General features: G+C 44.2%; 1 protein-coding gene across 8 annotated transcripts in view; it reads right to left on the bottom strand.

Annotated features, from left to right (window-relative positions):
• RBM47 (RNA binding motif protein 47) overlaps nt 1–19,456 on the bottom strand; it is a 226,709-nt gene that overhangs the window by 7,889 nt on the left and 199,364 nt on the right. For 3 of the 8 annotated variants that reach the window (XM_063921032.1, XM_063921037.1, XM_063921031.1), the window contains exons 2-5: nt 17,599–18,764; nt 13,982–14,056; nt 11,286–11,492; nt 8,731–8,912 (exon numbers count right to left, since the gene is read on the bottom strand). In XM_063921032.1, the coding sequence (XP_063777102.1) occupies nt 8,731–8,912; nt 11,286–11,492; nt 13,982–14,056; nt 17,599–18,733 (1,599 nt within the window). In that variant the 5' untranslated portion in view covers nt 18,734–18,764. The remainder of the gene's footprint in view (nt 1–8,730; nt 8,913–11,285; nt 11,493–13,981; nt 14,057–17,598; nt 18,765–19,456) is intronic. The other 5 variants (XM_063921033.1, XM_063921038.1, XM_063921035.1 and 2 more) reach the window with 5 other exon arrangements.

Genomic DNA, 19,456 nt, shown 5'->3' with positions numbered 1-19,456 from the left:
ATTACCTACCGGTAAATCCTTTTCTTGTAGTCCGTAGAGGATGCTGGGGTCCATTTTAGTACCATGGGGTATAGACGGTTCCGCAGGAACCTTCAGCACTTTAAGACTTTTCAACAATGTGAACTGGCTCCTCTGTCTATGCCCCTCCTCCAGACCTCAGTATAGGAACTGTGACCGAGGAGATGGACAACTTCGAGAGAAGAATTTACATTAAACTAGTGGCGAGATTCACACCAGTTCACACCATACAAAACATGCCGCCTAACATGGCTTTCAACATAACCCATGCTAACGTGCATGCATAACGCAAGAGAAACAGCTGTGAACATCTTAACACATGAGAACCTGTGTAAAAAGAAAAAGCATCCTCTACGGACTACGAGAAAAGGATTTTCCAGTAGGTGATTAAAATCCTATTTTCTCTTACGTCCTAGAGGATGCTGGGGTCCATTTTAGTACCATGGGGATGTACCAAAGCTCCCAGTATGGGCGGAAAAGTGCTAATGTTCCTGTAGAACTGACTGACCAAACTGAAGGTCGTCAGCAGCCAAGGTGTCAAACCTGTAAAACTTAGCAAACATGTTTGCCCTTAACCAAGTAGCTGCTCGGCAAATTTGCAACGCTGAGACACCCCGGGCAGCCGTCCAGGAAGAACCCACTTTCCTTGTAGAGTGGGCCTTTACCGAACTCGGTAACGGCAATCCTGCCGTGGAATAAGCGTGCTTAATGGTACTTCTGATCCAGCACGCAATAATCTGCTTAGAAGCAGGACCCCCAATCTTGTTGGGGTCATAGAGGACAAACAAAGATTCTGTTTTCCTTATCCGAGCCGTTCTTGCAACATAAGTCCTCAACGCTCTGACGACATCCAAGGACTTTTGAAACGGCTGAGGTGTCAGAAGCCACTGGCACCACCACAGGTTGGTTGATATGGAAATAAGATACAACCTTTGGAAGACAATGCTGATGATTCCGCAGTTCAGCTCTATCTTCATGAAAAATCAAATAAGGACTCTTGTGTGACAGAGCCCCTAATTCAGACACTCGTCTGCCTGAGGCCAAGGCCAACAGCATGACCACTTTCCAAGTGAGAAACTTAAACTCTACCTCTTGTAGAGGCTCAAACCAGTCCGATTTAAGGAACTGCAACACCGCATTAAGATCCCATGGCGCCGCAGGAGACACAAAGGGAGGTTGAATGCGCATAACCCCCTTCACGAACGTCTGAACCTCAGGAAGGGAAGCCAACTGTTTCTGAAAGAAAATGGACAAGGCCGAAATTTGGACCTTGATAGACCCTAATCTCAAGCCAGCATTCACACCCACCTGTAGAAATAGGAGAAGACGTCCTAATTTAAACTCCACCGCGAGAGACTTCTTGGATTCACACCAAGATACATATTTTCTCCAAATACGATGGTAATGTTTGGACGTTACCCCTTTCCTGGCCAGAATAAGTGTGGGAATGACTTCATTGGAAATACCCTTACGGGCTAGGATCTGGCGCTCAACAGCCATACCGTCAAACGCAGCCGCGGTAAGTCCTGATAAACAAACGGCCCCTGCTGAAGCAGGTCCTCATGAAGAGGAAGAGGCTAAGGATCTTCCAGTAATTACTCCTGAAGATCTGGATACCAAGCCCTCCTTGGCCAGTCTGGAGCAATGAGAATTGCTCGAACCCTTGTTCTTCTGATGATCTTGAGAACTTTTGGTATTAGTGGAAGTGGAGGGAACAGATACACCGACTGAAACACCCACTGGGTCACCGGTGCATCCACTGCTATTGCTTGTGGGTCTCTTGACCTGGAACAATATTTCTGAAGCTTCTTGTTGAGACGTGATGCCATCATATCTACTTGAGGAAAGCTCCAATGATCTGCTACCTCTGCAAAGACTTCTGGGTGGAGGCCCAATCTCCTGGATGGAGATCGTGTCTGCTGAGGAAGTCTGCTTCCCAGTTGTCCACTCCCAGAATGAAAATTGCCAACAGAGCTTTTGCATGTCTTTCTGCCCAGAGGAGTATCTTTGTCACCTCTGCCATTGCCGCTCTGCTTTTTGTTCCGCCCTGGCGGTTTATGTAAGCTACTGCCGTTACATTGTCTGACTGGATCTGTATGGGACGACCTTGATGAAGGTGTGCCGCTTGATGAAAGCTGTTGTACACAGCTCTCAATTCCAGAATATTTATGTGAAGGAGTACTTCTTGACTTGACCATCGTCCTTGGAAGATTTCCCCTTGCGTGACTGCTCCCCAACCTCGGAGGCTTGCATCTGTGGTCACCAGGATCTAAGTCTGAATCCCGAACCTGCGTCCCTCCAGGAGGTGAGAACTTTGAAGCCACCACAAGAATGAAATTCTTGCTTTTGTTGACAGGATTATCCTCCGGTGCATGTGTAGGTGCGATCCGGACCATTTGTCCAGTAGGTCCCATTGGAACACCCTGGCGTGGAATCGGCCAAATTGTAGAGCCTCGCAGGCCGCTACCATCTTCCCCAGCAGGCGAATGCACTGATGAATCGATACGCGTGCTGGTTTTAAAACTTGTTTGACCATCCTCTGGATCTCCAGAGCCTTTTCCACCGGTAGGAATACTTTCTGTGCTTCCGTGTCCAATATCATTCCCAGAAATGATAACCTCATTGTGGGTTCCAATTGTGATTTTGGAAGGTTTTTGATCCAACCGTGCTGTTGAAGCACCGTCAGGGAAAGTGCAATGTTCTGCACTAGTTTCTCCCTGGAGCTCGCTTTTATTAGGAGATCATCCAAGTATGGGATGCCTTTGACTCCTTTCTTGCGAAGAAGAACCATCATCTCCGCCATCACCTTGGTGAATATTCTCTGAGACGTGGAGAGCCCGAAAGGCAATGTTTGGAACTGGTAGTGCAGTCCTGCACCGCAAACCTCAGGTATGCCTGATGCGGCGGGTAGATGGGAACATGTAAATAAGCATCTTTGATGTCCATCGATACCAGAAATTCCTTTTCCTCCAAGCTGGAGATCACCGCTCTCAGGGATTCCATCTTGAATTTGAACCTTTTCAAATAAAGGTTCAGAGTCTTTAGGTTTAAAATCGGTCTGACCGAGCCATCCGGTTTCGGCACTATAAACAGGCTTGAATAAAACCCTTTTTCCTGTTGTGACACAGGAACTAAGGAAATTACATTGTCTTGACATAATTTCTGTATTGCGTTCAGCACTTTTGCTCTGTCCTGAACAGAAGCTGGTAAGGCTGATTTGAAAAATCGGCATGGGGAAGGTCCTGAAATTCCAATTTGTACCCTTGGGATACTATCTGCAATACCCAAGGATCCAGATCTGAGTGAACCCAGACCTGGCTGAAAGACAGTAGACGTGCCCCCACCCGATCGTACTCCCGCAGGGGAGCCCCAGCGTCATGCTGAGGTTTTAGCAGAAGTAGCTGTTGACTTCTGCTCCTGCGAGCCTGATGGTGTTGTAGATTTTTTACCTCTTCCTCGACCTCTTCCTGCGAAGAAGGGGGTACCCTTTGCCTTTTTGGACTTGTTGGGCCGAAAGGATTGCATCGTATGAGAATGAAATCCTTTCCTATGTGGAGCAGCTGCGGAAGGCAGAAATGCTGACTTGCCTGATGTAGTTGTTGAAATCATGGCATCCAGCTTGTCTCCAAAGAGGGCTTCTCCATTGTAAGGAAGCGCCTCAATGTTCTTTTTTGATTCCGCATCAGCATTCCATTGGCGAATCCACAGCGCCCTGCGGGCTGAAATCGCCTTAGCGGAGGATCTTGAACTCATCAACCCAATATCCTTCATAGCTTCAACTAAGTAACCTGCAGCATCTTTGATATGGCCGAGAGTTAGGACTATTTCATCCCTGTCAACTGTGTCTATGTTAACAAGCAAGTTGTCAGACTATTTTTCCACAGCGTCACCCACCCACGCACAAGCAATGGTGGGCCTGAGCACCGTTCCGTTAGCCGTATATATGTATTTCAGGGTTGTTTCTAATTTACGGTCAGCTGGATCTTTTACAGAGGCTGAACCAGGGGCAGGCAAAATTTTTTTTTAGACAGCTGAGAAACTGAGGTGTCTATCATTGGGGGAGTCTTCTATTTGTGCCTGTCTTCCTCAGGGAAAGGGTACGCTACACGTATCCTTCTGGGAAGGGTACATTTCTTTTCTGGGTTAGCCCAGGATTCTTCAAAGAATGCATTCAAATCCTTTGAAGGAGGAAAAGTCACAACCTGCTTTTTATTTAATTTAAAATAATCCTTTTCCTCAGGGACAAGTGTTGTTTCAGGAAACTCCAACACTTCCTTTATAGCAACTATCATACATTGTATGCTATTGGCTAATTTGGGGTCTACCCCTCTCAAATCCCCAGTATCGACGTCAGAGTCGGAATCTGTGTCTGTGTCCCCTTGCATTATCTGAGCCAGAGACCTTTTCTGGGAACTGGATGGGACCCGAGTGGATGATATGGAGGGGTCAGTGAACAGTGCATCCTCCAAAGACTGCCTCCAATATTTAGACTGTTGTTCAGACTCAGAGAATTTCTTTGCAAGCATTGACATATTCTTTTGCAACATTCTCACCCACTCCGGCTCCTTCTGAGAGGGAAGGGCCACCACATTATCCTCTTGTGTATCTAAAAAGGGTTCTTCCTTGGAAGAGACCTCCCCAATGTCTGACATGTTACAAACTTGTACACACACACACACACACACACACACACACACACACACACACACACACACACACACACACACACACACCCCCCTATCACACAGGGGAGCTATTGGGGACAGACCCACACTAAAGTCTGTCAGAGAGACACAGAGGGATTTGCCAGTCCACACACTGCGCCTTATTGTGAATTGTGGAAATATTACCCACTTACAGCGCATATACAAATAATAGGCCCACAGACCTAATTATAATGAACACTCTCTGCCCCTTCTATAACACCCTGTACTTGTATCAGCGTTGTCATGAGGAGAAACAGCGTTCAGGAGCTTCACACTGGAGTTTCTGCAGGAGAGAATGGCACCCAGTGAGTGTTCTGGAAAGTCTGAGGAGAAGCCCCGCCCTTCAGCCTCAGCAATGTAATATTTATACTGGCTGGGGATGGCACATCAGCGGCTGTACATGTATGTACCCTTTTTGCCAGTGAGAGTAAGGTTTTAAAATATGCCCTCAGAGCGCACCCCCCCCCCCCCGCACTCTGCACCCTTGTGCTGAGAGACATGGCGCGCAGTGTCCCTCTGCTGCGCTTGTACCTGTATGCCGCCAACGATGACCCCTCCGGTCATCGTTGGCGGCATACAGGTACAAGCGCAGCAGAGGGACACTGCAGGACTCCGGTAATATACTCACAAGCCTTCTGACTTCTGGCTCTGTTAGGGGGTGGCGGCAGTGCTGTGGGAGTGAACGCTGTCCAGGCTTGGGCTGTGTTCAGTACCCTTCAGGAGCTAATGGTGTCCAGTCAGCGGAAGCAGAACCATTAACTAATTGAGAAGTTGGTTCCTACTTCCCCCAGTAAGTCCCACGAAGCAGGGAAGCTGTTGCCAGCAGCTTCCCTGTAAAATAAAAAACCTAAGAAAGTCTTTTTCCAGCAAAGCTCTGTAGAGCTCCACTAGTGTGCATCAAGTCTCCTGGGCACACTTTCTAAACTGAGGTCTGGAGGAGGGGCATAGAGGGAGGAGCCAGTTCACACTGTTGAAAAAGTCTTAAAGTGCCGAAGGCTCCTGCGGAACCGTCTATACTCCATGGTACTAAAATGGACCCCAGCATCCTCAAGGACGTAAGAGAAAAATATTTGTAAAAAATTTTTTTAGTAAATAATTTTTCTCAAACATTGGAACATTAGTCAGGAAGATCGGTAACATCGGAACATCTGTAACATCGCGACTTTACTTTTTAAACACCAGTCAGCTGGCAGGTACACAGGGAGCTGAGGGTGGCTTGGGGGGTTGGTTTACACTTTCCCAGCGGCTACTATTGTCTGCATCTGCTGGGTGAGGGGTCCTGCCGTGCGGACCGATCAGCACATGGCAAACACTGCGGGAGGGTGCAGGGAAGCAGAGGGACCTTCTGGTCCCTCTGACAGCAGCAGCGGAGGGAAGTTTCCCTTCCCTGCCACTGCTAACACTGTCTATCTGACTGGTCGCATCCTCTGTGACCAGGTCAGATAAAGCACTTGCTGGTATGGTCGCATCTGACATGAACTTGCCAGGCAAGGGGTTAAGATCTACTTGTTGATACTTTTCAGGGCTTGCTCATATATTGTGTTCTAATGTTATTTATAAGTGGTCCCACGTGAGTGGGCACGAGAAACCTTAAATGAAAATGCATGTAGCCATAGGGATCATGTGCCTTATAACCAATGCAGGGAAATGCACTGAGGATCCCATTTGAATGCATATACAGTATCTCTGAGCTCTTTTTTCCCCAAGAATAAAATGGTATCTGGATCAGAGGCGGAACTACCGGCAGTGCAAGCAGTGCACTGCACTGGGGCCCGCCTCTGTCCAGGGGCCCAAGCATGTAATGAGTCAAACTGACTCATTACATGCCGCTGTGCGCTGCGGGCAACCGCTGCCCGCAGCGCACAGCCGCCCGGCGAGGAGAGGAGCAGCGGCACGGACGGGGGAAGGAGGAGGGAGGTGGAGGAGGGAGCCGCAGCAGCGCTTTGTTACTGGTGGAGGCGCTGCTGCTGCTGCTCCTCTGCTTCCCTATAGGCTGTCTTCCGAGAACAGCCTATAGGGAAGCAGAGGAGCAGCAGCAGCAGCGCCTCCACCAGTAACAAAGCGCTGCTGCGGCTCCCTCCTCCACCTCCCTCCTCCTCATTCTCTACTGCCCGGGAATCGTCGTCTGACGCAGCTGCACAGAGGAGCCTGAGCCGGCGGAGAGGGTAAGTATAATTCTTCTTTCTTTCTTTTTCTCTTTTTCTTTCTTTATTTTTTTACTTTCTTTCTTTCTTTCTTGGGCCTGCCTGCTGCAATGTGTAAAAATGGGGGACTGCCTGCCGCTATGTATAAAAAGGGGGGAATGCCTGGCGCTATGTATAAAAAGGGGGAATCAGCCTGCCGCAATGTGTAAAAATGGAGGACTGCCTGCCGCTATGTATAAAAAGGGGGGACTGCCTGCCGCTATGTGTACAAAGGGGTAATCTGGCTGCCGCAATGTGTACAAAGGGGTAATCTGCCTGCCGCAATGTGTAAAAATGGGGAATCTGCCTGCCGTAATGTGTAAAAATGGGGACGCTGTCTGCCGCTATGTGTAACAAGGGCACGCGGTCTGCCGTTATGTGTAAAAAGTGTACGCTGTCTGCCGTTATGTGTAACAAGGGCACGCTGTCTGCCGTTATGTGTAAAAAGTGTACGCTGTCTGCCGTTATGTGTAACAAGGGCACGCTGTCTGCCGTTATGTGTAAAAAGTGTACGCTGTCTGCCGTTATGTGTAACAAGGGCACGCTGTCTGCCGTTATGTGTAAAAAGTGTACGCTCTCTGCCGCTATGTGTAACAAGGGCACGCGGTCTGCCGTTATGTGTAAAAGGGCACGCTCTCTGCCGTTATGTGTAAAAAGGGCACGCTGTCTGCTGTTATGTGTAAAAAGTGCACGCTGTCTGCTGTAATGTGTAAAAAGGGGACGCTGTCTGCTGTAATGTGTAAAAAGAGGAATCTGTCCGCTGTAAGGTGTAAAAGGGTCTCTACCTGGTGTAGTGGTGCTACTGTGCAACGTAATTTGAATAATGGAGACTACTGTGCACCGTTTTATGAATTGGTATTATTTTGTGGCCACACCCCTTCCCCACGAAGCCACACCACTATGTATTTTTGCGCGCGCCTACGGCGCGCACTGCCCCTGTTTTGCATGCAGGGGTGGGGCTCCGATGCTGTTTCTTGCACACAGTGCTAAAATGTCTAGTTACGGCACTGTTGCTAGGTATCCATTTCTCTGGCCCTGAGCAGGTCCCCCTCACCAGATCCTCTCCAGGGGTGAGGGGGTGGACTTGGATGGGATGTGTGTGTGTGGGGATATGTGGGGGGGGGGGGGCCCAAAGCATTTTGTCGCACCTGGGCCCACCGCTCGCTTGTTCCGCCACTGATCTGGATGATAGATTGACAATGTATAGGATGACACTCATTGGGTCGACATGATGTGGTCAACATGCACTGGGTCAACATGTACAAAATGTCAACAGTTAGAAAAAGTCAACAGATGAAAGATCGACAGTGCTTAAGGTTGACAGGTACAAATGGTCCAAAGTTTTAAAAGGTTGACATGAAAATGGTTGACACACTTTTTTTGCTATTTTGTCCTAAATTTAGGATCTGCTTTATTTACTCTTTACATCAGGGGTAGGGAACCTTTGGCCCTCCAGCTGTTGTTGAACTACACATACCAGCATGTCCTGCTACAGTTTTGCTATTTGGCCATGCTAAAATGGTTGCAGGACAGGCTGGGATGTGTAGTTCAGCAACAGCTGGAGAGCCGCAGGTTCCCCACCCCTGCTCTACATGAACATCTATTGGGAATAGTCGCGAGCCACCATGCCCAAAGCGTCAAGAGCGAACCTAGAAAATGTCAATCAATTAATCCACACCCAAATAAAATAGCTACGTAATGGAGGTAAGGTGCAATCAGGGAGATACTAGACTCTTCTGGGAGTCAGGGAGATACTATTTCAAGGAGATTCTCAGGGAGAGTTGGCAAGCAGGAGTCATACATTCCTTTAACAGACGTATTACCTGAAATGGTGGAGGTGTTGACACAGATGGAAGGACGGCAGCGGCGGCACTTGCGGGGTCAGTCTGCAAAGGGATGGTATTGATCATGTGCTCCATCCCATGGATTTTACCCTCTTCCATCAACTTGGCAGCTGATGCAGCCTGAAACACGGAGTACTGGGTGCCAAGGGTGGGAATGGCCACTGAAACATAGAAATCGATCAGTAACAAGTCTCAGTGGTGTGAACTGGGAATACTAATAGTTATGAGGAAACAGCCTATCAAATAATTAGGGAATAGTAATGTAATAATAAAATAAATAAAACAATGGATGCAGTTCCGCAATTCACACACACATGTCGCTTACTCCTATACGCACTATTATATCAATAACTTTTATTTTTTTTAATTAAATAAAATTCTACGAGCTACAATCATTTTTCTTTGCCAATTGTTTTTTACCGTTACATTGTGTTAGTCTTAGCAGATAAGAAGGTATGAATGAGTGATTTGGGAAAAACAATCAAGTAACACAAGCTGATTGATAAATCTCAGTTACAGAGAGAGCTATGTGTAATGATTCTCAGTAACAAACAAAATCTGGGCTGATTTACGTAGCAGTGTCGGCATAATTGTATTAAGTATGGAATGTGGAATCATTTGTGACACATACAGCTGTATATAGACTCGCTGCGCTCTCTGATCTAATCTACAATAAAATGTATTTATATATAACAACAGGATTCATTTACTACTGTACAGGCTGTTCAGGGACATACTGTACAAAGTGTGGTTTGGTGCAGCTACAACACCGATGTGCAAAATCGGTGGCTGGTAGACTAGAGATAGTTATTTACCAACATTGGCCAAAAGGTACAAATTTGTTCCAACACAAAAGCAACTGTATAGCATTTAGCTTTTCTCTGCACGGTGAAAATTATATAATGAAAGGAAAAGGTCTGGTTGTTGTAGCAATGTCTGTATAAACAAGGCTTAGAGATTGTGCACATTATAGCAAAACATGTATCTATAACGAAGTGCATGAATGTACCTATGTGTATGTATGTATGTATGCATGTATGTATGTATATATAATATATTTGTGGTTGTGTGTGTATTTGTCGGTGTGGGTAAAAGACTATCTTCAATGATGATGAAAAATGGATTTTACTCATAGGTAAGTATATGGCTTATAAATTTGTTCTTGGGAGGTTGAGGGAATCACTTCCTTATCTTTAGGATAACATTCAGAAAACTTAGGGACAGATTTATCAAAGCTGGAGAGTGATAAAGTGGATAGACATAAAGGACCAATCATTTAGCTCCTAATTGCCATGTTACAGGCATTGTTAAAAAAAAAAATGACAGGAGCTGATTGGATTAGTACTTTGGGGTCTATGTACTAACCTTGGAAAGAGATAAAGTGGATGGAGAAAAAGTACCAACCAACCAAACCAGTTTCTGTCATTTTTCAAACCCAACCTGTAAAATGTCAGTTAGGAGCTGATTGGCTGGTACTTTCTTTCTATTTACTAAGCCTTGGGGCGAGAGAAATTGGAGTGAGATAAAGTACCAGCCAATCAGCTCCTAACTGCCATGTCACAGGCTGTGTTTGAAAGAAAATGGCAGCTGATTGTTTTGTACTTTATCGCTCTCCACTTTTTACTCTCTAAAAGGCTTATACCCCTTTTCCACTTGCTAGCTCGGGTCGCAGCCGGGAGCCTGACACGGCTGCGAGCCCCCTTCTACACTGAGCTCACCAACCCGGCGTATTGCCGGCTTGGTGACGCTGCTGCTGATGCGGCAGGGGTGGCGCTGGGAGATCACATGATCTCCCAGCGCCGCCCTTCCATACACTGTGAATAGGAGCCGTGTCGATGCTTACACTACACTACACAGTTTACTGGGTTGAACACGTGTTCAACCCGGCAAGCTACCCGGGTAGGATTCCCAGATCACTTGATCCGGGAATTTGCAGGGGGGGGCCGTTTCCACTAGAAAAAAAACACTGGTAAATGCACACCCCCGCACATTTACCCGTGTTTTTAGAACTAGTGGAAAAGGGGTATTAGTAAATAGACCTCTTAATCTCTCTCCAATTTTTGAAAAATCTCCCCCTTTGAATGGTCTCTGTTATGTAACAGAACACAATGGTACAAAAATGCAGATGCTGGGGAGCTGTCAGCCAAGTGGAATAAGAGAAAACAGGTAAGAAGTGGCTGTGTGGTACATTTACTAAGCAGTGATAAGAGCGGAGAAGTGAGCCAGTGGAGAAGTTGCCCATGGCAAGTGGCAACCAATCAGCAATGAAGTAACATCTATAATTTGCATACTATAAAATGATACAGAGCTGCTGATTGGTTGATGGGGAAATTTCTCCACTGGCTCACTTCTCCACTCTTATCACTGCTTAGTAAATGTACCCCTGTATCTCAGAATTCTATAGTCTTATTTAACCACTTCTTACTCCAGTTTTTTTTTATTTCACTTTCACAGATGTCTTCCAATGTGTCTGGCCTGAATGGATGAATTCACTAGTTAGGGATCAGTTTACAATGTCAGATATCAAGACTAACCTGTACCAGGTTTAAGAGCAACTGGATTGACCGCTGTTAATTCCAGGTTGGGTACAAATTCAAAGCCTTTTTCTTGCTGTTTACCCTTCCCTTCATGATATCTGCTATAAATGCCACGGCCAGCCGAATATCCCCCCAGGTACGTGCCCCTGGGCCCGGGAGCTCTGTTGCCAGCTGCACCTCGCCCTCTGCCTCTTATGCTGCCTGCTTATAATACCAACACAATACAATCAGAAACCACAGGCGATCATGACTAAAGAGTCTATAGAGTACATACTAAGCAAAGGATTTGAGCTTCCATTTTGGGAATGACGTGCCTTAGAGAACAAAGTGCCAGCATTCACACCGTCCTCCTTGGCAAGCAAGGTTGTCCCTCAAGTCTTTGCTTAATGCAAGCCCATCAATTAAGGCAATTTCTCAGTGCCCAATCAGCAGACGCCTTTATGCACAGTGGCCAATCAGCTGGTGCCTTTATGCACAGTGCCCAATCAGCTGGCGCCTTTATGCACATGGCTTAGTACTTGGCTGCAGCCTTTATGCACAGTGCCGAATCAGCTGCAGCCTTTATGCACATAACTTAGCATTTAGGAATTTGATCTATATTATGTTTTAAAACAAATCACTTCCAAAATGGAAACACAGCAGAAGGAAAATGCAGCTTCAGTATGTGGCTTAATGAAGAGCTTAAATACAAGTGAAGTAGAACTGAGTCTTGGGATATTAAAGCAGTCATATCTTGTCAGGATGCAAGATATCTGAAATGTTCTGTTACTCATCTCAGTTATCTAGTGAAACACTTTTGGGGCTGTAAATGGCCATTTTGTCAGCCTATCCTATGTTTATAATAGTCTATTTCTATTCATAAGCTAAGAACGTCTGTGCCTTGGTGAGGTCAGTAGCTGCTAATAGGCTGCAGTCCCATGAATATTGATTCAGCCAACATATCTAGTCAAACTGGTTATTCTTGGAGGTGAGTAAGAGGAGCGTAGACACAAGGCCATGGTACACATGCATTCAAATATTTTGCATTCCGGCAAGATTAATGATTACACTTATATGTGTGTATGTTACAAAGTAGTCTTACATGGAAAATCTTGTATTTTAGCTGAGATGTGATTTATGACTTTGGTACAGAAGCATGAGGTAGAAGTGCATGCTATGCATAAGCCCCTAAAATCACAGTTGTTTTACTGACATGTCAGACGCAGAAATCAAGTGACAGGCAAGGATAAACTGATAAGGGAGAAATGATGTGCACTGTGACCAATGGCAGAATGTAATAAGAATGTTCATGTGACCTTGGTTGGTTCTCTTATCAGCTCAGGTCACACATGATGAGGACGGCAGAACCTTTTATACAGAGTTCCTTACGTAATGAACCCTAATGGCTCACCTTGACTGCTAAACTAAACTCAAAAGGAACCGTAGTTTTGGAGCTTTTGAATGTACCATGTCTTTCATGGTACTGACTTTATACAAGTATTCTTATTTTAAGACATATAAATGGTGAGACAGCTCATGCTCCTTGGGCCGTGGTCCTCTAATAACCACTGCTAGATCCCTGTGTCTTTTAGTTCTTCTGGTTGGAAAACTGGAGACTGAGAGCCAACCTCCCCATTGGCTGCTGGGCAAGCACATGATCCTCCTGCTAAGAAATGTCACTAATACCATAAATTTGAAATTACCAGCACAAATATATTACTATTATGGGTTCTTTAATTTGTAGTTGTTAGTGACATGGGGAAATGTAAGAAGCACTATAAAAAGTGAAAAAAAGGATAAGTAGAAAAGTTTCCCATTGCAACCAGTCAACCTGTCATTTTATAGAATGTACTTGATAAATGCTACCTCAATCCTGATTGGTTGATATGGGCAACATTTCCACTTCTCAACTCTATACATCTCCTCCATATTATGGCAGGTAGAGGCTTGCTTGCATGCTAAGTAGTTGCTCGTAGACGCTGTGCTCTGAGGGGGTTATTCAGGTTTGTTAGCAAATACAAAAAGCACACTAATGGGCAAAACCATGTTGCACTGCAGGGGGGGGGGGCAGATGTAACATGTGCAGAGAGAGCTAGATTTGGGTGGGTTATTTTGTTTCTGTGCAGGGTAAATACTGGCTGCTTTATTTTTACACTGCAATTTAGATTTCAGTTTGAACACACCCCACCCAAATCTAACTCTCTCTGCACATGTTACATCTGCCTCGCCTGCAGTGTAGCATGGTTTTGCCCATTAGTGTGCTTTTTTTGTTTGCTAACAAACCTGAATAAGGCTCTTATTCTTCCAGGCAGTTGAAGTGAAGAAAACATGGCCTTCATGTAAAGGCACCCAAACTCACAGGTGTCTCAATAAGGACGGTCTGCTAAAGAGCAGGAGATGCCCAAAGGTGGATATCACAATTAACTCAAGGTCTGCAAGTTATAATGCACACAATTTCCCAAAGGTGAACATCAGTCACACAGAGCCTTGCCATGAGCAGACGGGTCAGTCCACAACACAAAAGGAAACCACCAGGATGTTCATTTAGAAATGACTAGCCGCTCAACACAAATTCTGTTGCTATTCCTATTGGCTGTTGGCTTTTGTGTTGTGAACATTCTACCAGGTAGAAGCGGATCTAATCACGCGTATTTTCTTGTGCTCTGATTGGTTGGTCTAGCCAAGGTATAATTGAAGAATATAGGGAGACCTACTGATTGATGCTTGACATCCCATTTGGAAGATTCTCTGATCATTTTTCTCTGAACCATGTGACCACAGATTGGAGGCTGGGGGAAAGATGAAAAGGCGTACCAGCCATATAATTGTATACTAATTCTATTACATCTTATATTGATATTAAACAAAAGTACTTAGTGGCTTCAAAATTAAGGTACTCAAGCGTTATGCCAGTTCTACAATAGAACATGACTAATTCCCAAGGCAAAGGTAAAAATTAAAAGACATCTTATCTTATCTGATTTTGCTTTAATTATGCATATTTTGAAAATTACCCAAAAGAACACACCTTTAATTGTTCTTCTGGGACTTTGTGCAACTTTCACAATATATACTTATCGGTTTCAATATGACAATATTAAAATAAGTGAAACAAAAAAAAGAACCAATGCATCGGTGTCTTAACCACTTAACTGACGATTTTTTCCCCAAAAAAACTGCTCAGAAATTATTGGATTTTTTTAATGAGTGAATTTGGTGAAGAACATAAATTTAACCCTATCCAAAATGATTTTAGTTAAAAAAAAGAACATTGGAAACATTGCGATCAGTGCGGCTTTCATTTTGAAAGCCGGGACAGCCTCCAGGTACACAGGGGGGGTTTGAGGGGGTTAATTTACACTTCCCCAGTGGCTGCTATTGTCTGCAGCCGCTGGAGAGGGGGAATCCTGCCGTGCTGACCCATCAGCAGTGATCGGCAGTATGGCAATCAGTAGGGGAGGGTGCAGGGAGGCAGAGGGACCTTCCGGTCCCTCTGACAGCAGCAGCGGAGGGAAGTTTCCCTTCCCTGCCGCTGCTAACACAGTTTATCTGACTGGTCGCATCCTGTGCAACCAGGTCAGATAAAGCACTTGCAGGCATGGTCGCATCTGATGCGACCATGCCAGGCAAGTGGTTAATAAACTTAGCTCTAAATAAATGGCAACTAACTGCAAACTACATGTGTGTGATTACAAAGGTATGATATGTACTGTATGAAACCGGAAATGAGGTGGAAAAGACAGACTTATGGAGTGGACAAGGGGCAAATCTACAGAAACATAGAAGAACCACTTGGCCCATCTAGGGCGGGATGTATTAAAATACATCGCAACCCCTCGCCGCCTACCGCAGCGATGCTATGATGCTAAGTACTAACATATGTGATTAACATCACAATGTGGTGACGGAGGCCCGCCGCGATACCTGTGAGAAGGTATTCGGGGGGGGGGGGGGTCTCCGTCACCTCTCTGGGCTCTCGCTCTACCCGATACCCTCAGGGGCGAAAACGCGGCGGCCAGGGGATAGAACATATGAAAATGCTGTAAAACCCCCGAAAAAGGGGGTTTACCACATTTTCCCTTTAGAACATCCCGCCCCTAGTCTGCCCATGTACACACACACACTTACATACTATGGTTATGTTTTTTGCTGGGAGCCAATTAACCTACCAGTATATATTTTTGGAGTGTGGGAGTAAACTGGAGTACCGGGAGGAAACCCACACAAGTATGGGGAAAATATACAAGCTCCACACAGTTATGGCCGTGGCGGGAATTGAACCCATGACCTCAGTGCTGTGAACAAGTAATGCTAACCATTATACCATCTGTACTGCCCTATACAAGGCACAATTCAGAGATATACGTTAATTTTATGTTAATGCACATCCGTTGCCACACTGAGCATGATTGACATGCTGCTGGTATTTGGGGGCAGCAACGGACAGCATTTCAGAAAACAGTGGCTTTCTGGCGTTGCTAGAGAAAAATGTATTTAACTTATGGTTCTAGAGATACATTTTATTTTATTTTTTTATAAGGTGCCTTGGCTGGGTTGCATAATTTGCTACCATAAAAATATAATTTTCAGAGTTGTTTTAGCTGCAAAATTCTGGTCACAGTGCACTACATAACCAATGACAGGCAGCAATAATGGGATGGCTGGTCATGGCAGTAAAATGAGTGTATCATGTCATAACAATATGCTTGAGAAGTATATGCTAGACTACACACATTCTGGAGATTTGTGCTCTTTAGAAAAATTTGAGATGATCTGTACAAATTTGCAGAAGGAAAGAGAGAAAAAGATTTGTTAGACAAAAAAAAAATCTGCACATCAGGTCAACATATCACACCCAGCTACTGACAAACTACATTTCCCACAATGCTCTACCACTTTAAATGCGCATATCCTGGGAAATGAAGCTCAGCAAAAACCGATGAGCATGACATTGGACATACCTGAACAACACTACAAATATACACTGAACAGAACTTAAACGCATGTGTGCATTTTATATATATTTGTCATTATTAGGGTTTTTTTAAACATTGGGTAAATTAATAAAATTGCTGCAAAGTTAAATAAAAAATGATGTTGCACACATCAACCACTTAGATTCTGTCATTTTGCTAGCATACTTTAGAAAAGTAAAGCATCTAATTGGTTGCTTTAATACCCCTTTTGTTGTCCACATTTTCATAAATAGCACCATCTGGCCCATATATATAAATGTGTTGTAACCCCTAGCAACCAGAAGTTTACTTTATCTTTCTTTAAAATATTTTTATTGTTTACAGTATATTTTGCACAATTTTATTAATTGACCCCATGGATTATTTGCATTTTTAAAAACATAGTAGAATTTATAGAATGTAATGAAAAGATAACTCTAACATGTATCTACAATTTGGACAGTGGTATGCCAAATTATATCAACAAACATATGAGAGGAACAAAATTTCAAATATTTCTCACCTCTCTTAGGTGGAGATGTATCAAACCTTCAAGGGAGATAAAGTGGAGAAGTTACCCATAGCAACCACATCAGCATCTAACCGTCATTTTAGAGACTGTGCTAAATGACAGAAGCTGGTTAGTTACTATAGGCAACTACTCCAATTTATATCTCTTGAAGGTTTTGCACAATTCCCCCTTAGAACTTAAAGCAGCAATCCTGCATTTCTTTGGACCGCAAATTAAATACCTTTTAACTTAGCATGCATCATTTTACTTAGCTGTTCTAGTACAAATCATTATCTCAGTTCAAATTCTCTCTGAAGGATTTACAAGCATGGTTACCAGACACATTCGATGGGAGAAGGAGGGAGAGCAGAATACGTTGCACAGAGCAGACTGAGGGGGTCTATTCATGAAGCAGTGAAAACAGTGGAGAAACAGATCAGTGGAGAAATTGCCCATGGCAACCAATCAGCATCTCCCTTACATTTTACAGAATGTACTTTATAAAGGCTTCCTTCAAAGCTGATTGGTTGCTATGGGCAACTTCTCCCCTAGTCCTTTTCTCCACTCTTTTCACTGCTTCATGAATAGACCTCTGAGCTTAGAGGAGCGTTCCAAAGCCTCTAAGAACACTACATCATGTGACTATAGTTACCATGGTAGTCACATGACAGCTATATGACATATGACAAACTGTTCAGAACTACTTAAGACATCATTAATAGCAGCCTGAACAAACAAACCACAGATAACTTATAGCATGTCAGTGACTTATGTTAAAACACAAAAATGCACACACACGTACATGCTTCAGCTAGATAACACATAGTCCAATAAAAATATTAACACATTTGTTACATTTACCAACCTTTCACAAAGTAATCTCTGTTGGGACCAATCAGGGCATTGTAAGGGTATCCATAATATGCCAGTGTGTAAGGATCACATGAGTAAACATAACTAGGCTGAGTGACTTCTGTGGGAGTAACCGTTGCAGGTGCCCCTCCTTTAGCAGCTTTCTGGTAACGTGTGTATTGTTCCTTATCAACAGGCTTGGCCAAAGTAACTTCTATACAAGAGCCTTCTAGTTCGGTCCCATTGAGGTTTCTCATGGCCTGGACTGCATCATCCCGGCTTGTGAAATGCACAAAAGCATAATCGCGTATTTTCTTAACCCGCTCGACACACCCAGGATTGTACTGGCCAAAGATCTTTTTAATTACATCCTCGGATGTTTCAATCATCAGGTTTCTCACGTATAGAATTTTGACCGTCTCCATCACATCTTCATCTACATCAATCTCTGGTTCCGCCCAGTCAACAGCTATCTGGTGGCCCCACAGCTGGATTCTTCCCGGCATCAGCTTCCTTCTGGCCATAGCAGCGGCTCTGTGGCTTTCATACTCTACAAAAGCAAAGCCTCGATTTTTCATCTTATCAGCAGCACTAGCATAGACAATGACATCCAAAACCCCTTCTGTTACTTTAGAGATTTCTTCCAGAATCTCTTCTCTTTTCTTCATTTTCGGAATCCCCCCAATAAAAAGCCGGCAGTTATCTACACTGCAGCAAACCCCTAAAAGTCTTCCAGGCCTGATTTCATAGTTGTTAAGTTCTCTAACTGCCCTCTTGGCTTCGTGCTTGTGTGTGTACATGACAAAGGCATAGCCTCGGTTCTTTCCATCAAAGTCCATCATCAGACGCATTTCGTAGATCCTACCTACGCTTTCAAATGCCGGAACTAGTTCATCCTCATACACATCACGGGGTATTTTGCCCACAAACACTTCACAGCCACGTGGAGGATGAAGTCCTTCCCAGCCAGGTGGTGGACCTCCATATTTTCTCTGTCCATTTTCTTGGACCATCGCATAACCTGTACGTTCCAGGAGTGCAATGAGAGCAGCCTCATTTGGTGCACCAGCCACTCCTTCTGTGATCTTTGACGCTGACATGTTGGAAGAATCGTTACTCATCATAGCAATAGAATCTTCTGCTGTCATTATGCCAAAGTGATGCAGTACTTGCTGAAACCTATTGAAAGAATGAACACCAAGCATTAAAACATGCAATATTGCAGGACACTGCTGTAGAGTAAAAAAAAAACATTTTAAATAAATCTTTCCTTTCCTTCTCCTTAAGCGGCTTCCCAGAACAAATTATTAGTCATGTAAAAACTTGGCTTAAATGAAACTACATGAAAAAGTATATGAAGAAACAGCAGAGGCTGGGGTAGTCAGAGGAAAGACACTCCTTATCATGCAGAGACTTGCACAATAAAGAGCAGAAAACCTTTACCCAACACTTGTAATAGGAAAATACTAAACTTTTAAACTAAAACTTAAATCACAGTTTATATCAGAATTACACGGCGGAATAATGCAATAAGGGTGTAAAAATATATGACGTTGTTTATACACCCCAGGTTAATTGAGCAAAGCTCCATCCGAAAATAAACTTGCAGTGTCCTATATTTATATATCTGAAGATTAGTCATGGGTGCACCAGGGGTAAATAGGCTACTGAGGACTTAATGTGTTCTATATATGTCACTGTGCTAATAAACATTCCATACCAATTACTACTGTATATATGTTAAAATGTATGCAACCCATGTTAGCAATGATAGCTGCTTAAATAAAGACTGTCAGTAGTTTATGTAACGGTGTATGAAAGGAGTCAGCAAATAGAGCCGGTGATTCCACCGACCTGTGCCAGGAGGATAT

Source organism: Pseudophryne corroboree, chromosome 1, assembly GCF_028390025.1.
Source record: "Pseudophryne corroboree isolate aPseCor3 chromosome 1, aPseCor3.hap2, whole genome shotgun sequence".
Taxonomy (NCBI): domain Eukaryota; kingdom Metazoa; phylum Chordata; class Amphibia; order Anura; family Myobatrachidae; genus Pseudophryne; species Pseudophryne corroboree.
The sequence above is the reverse complement of the archived record's forward strand: the minus strand, read 5'-3'. Positions and strand labels throughout refer to the sequence as shown.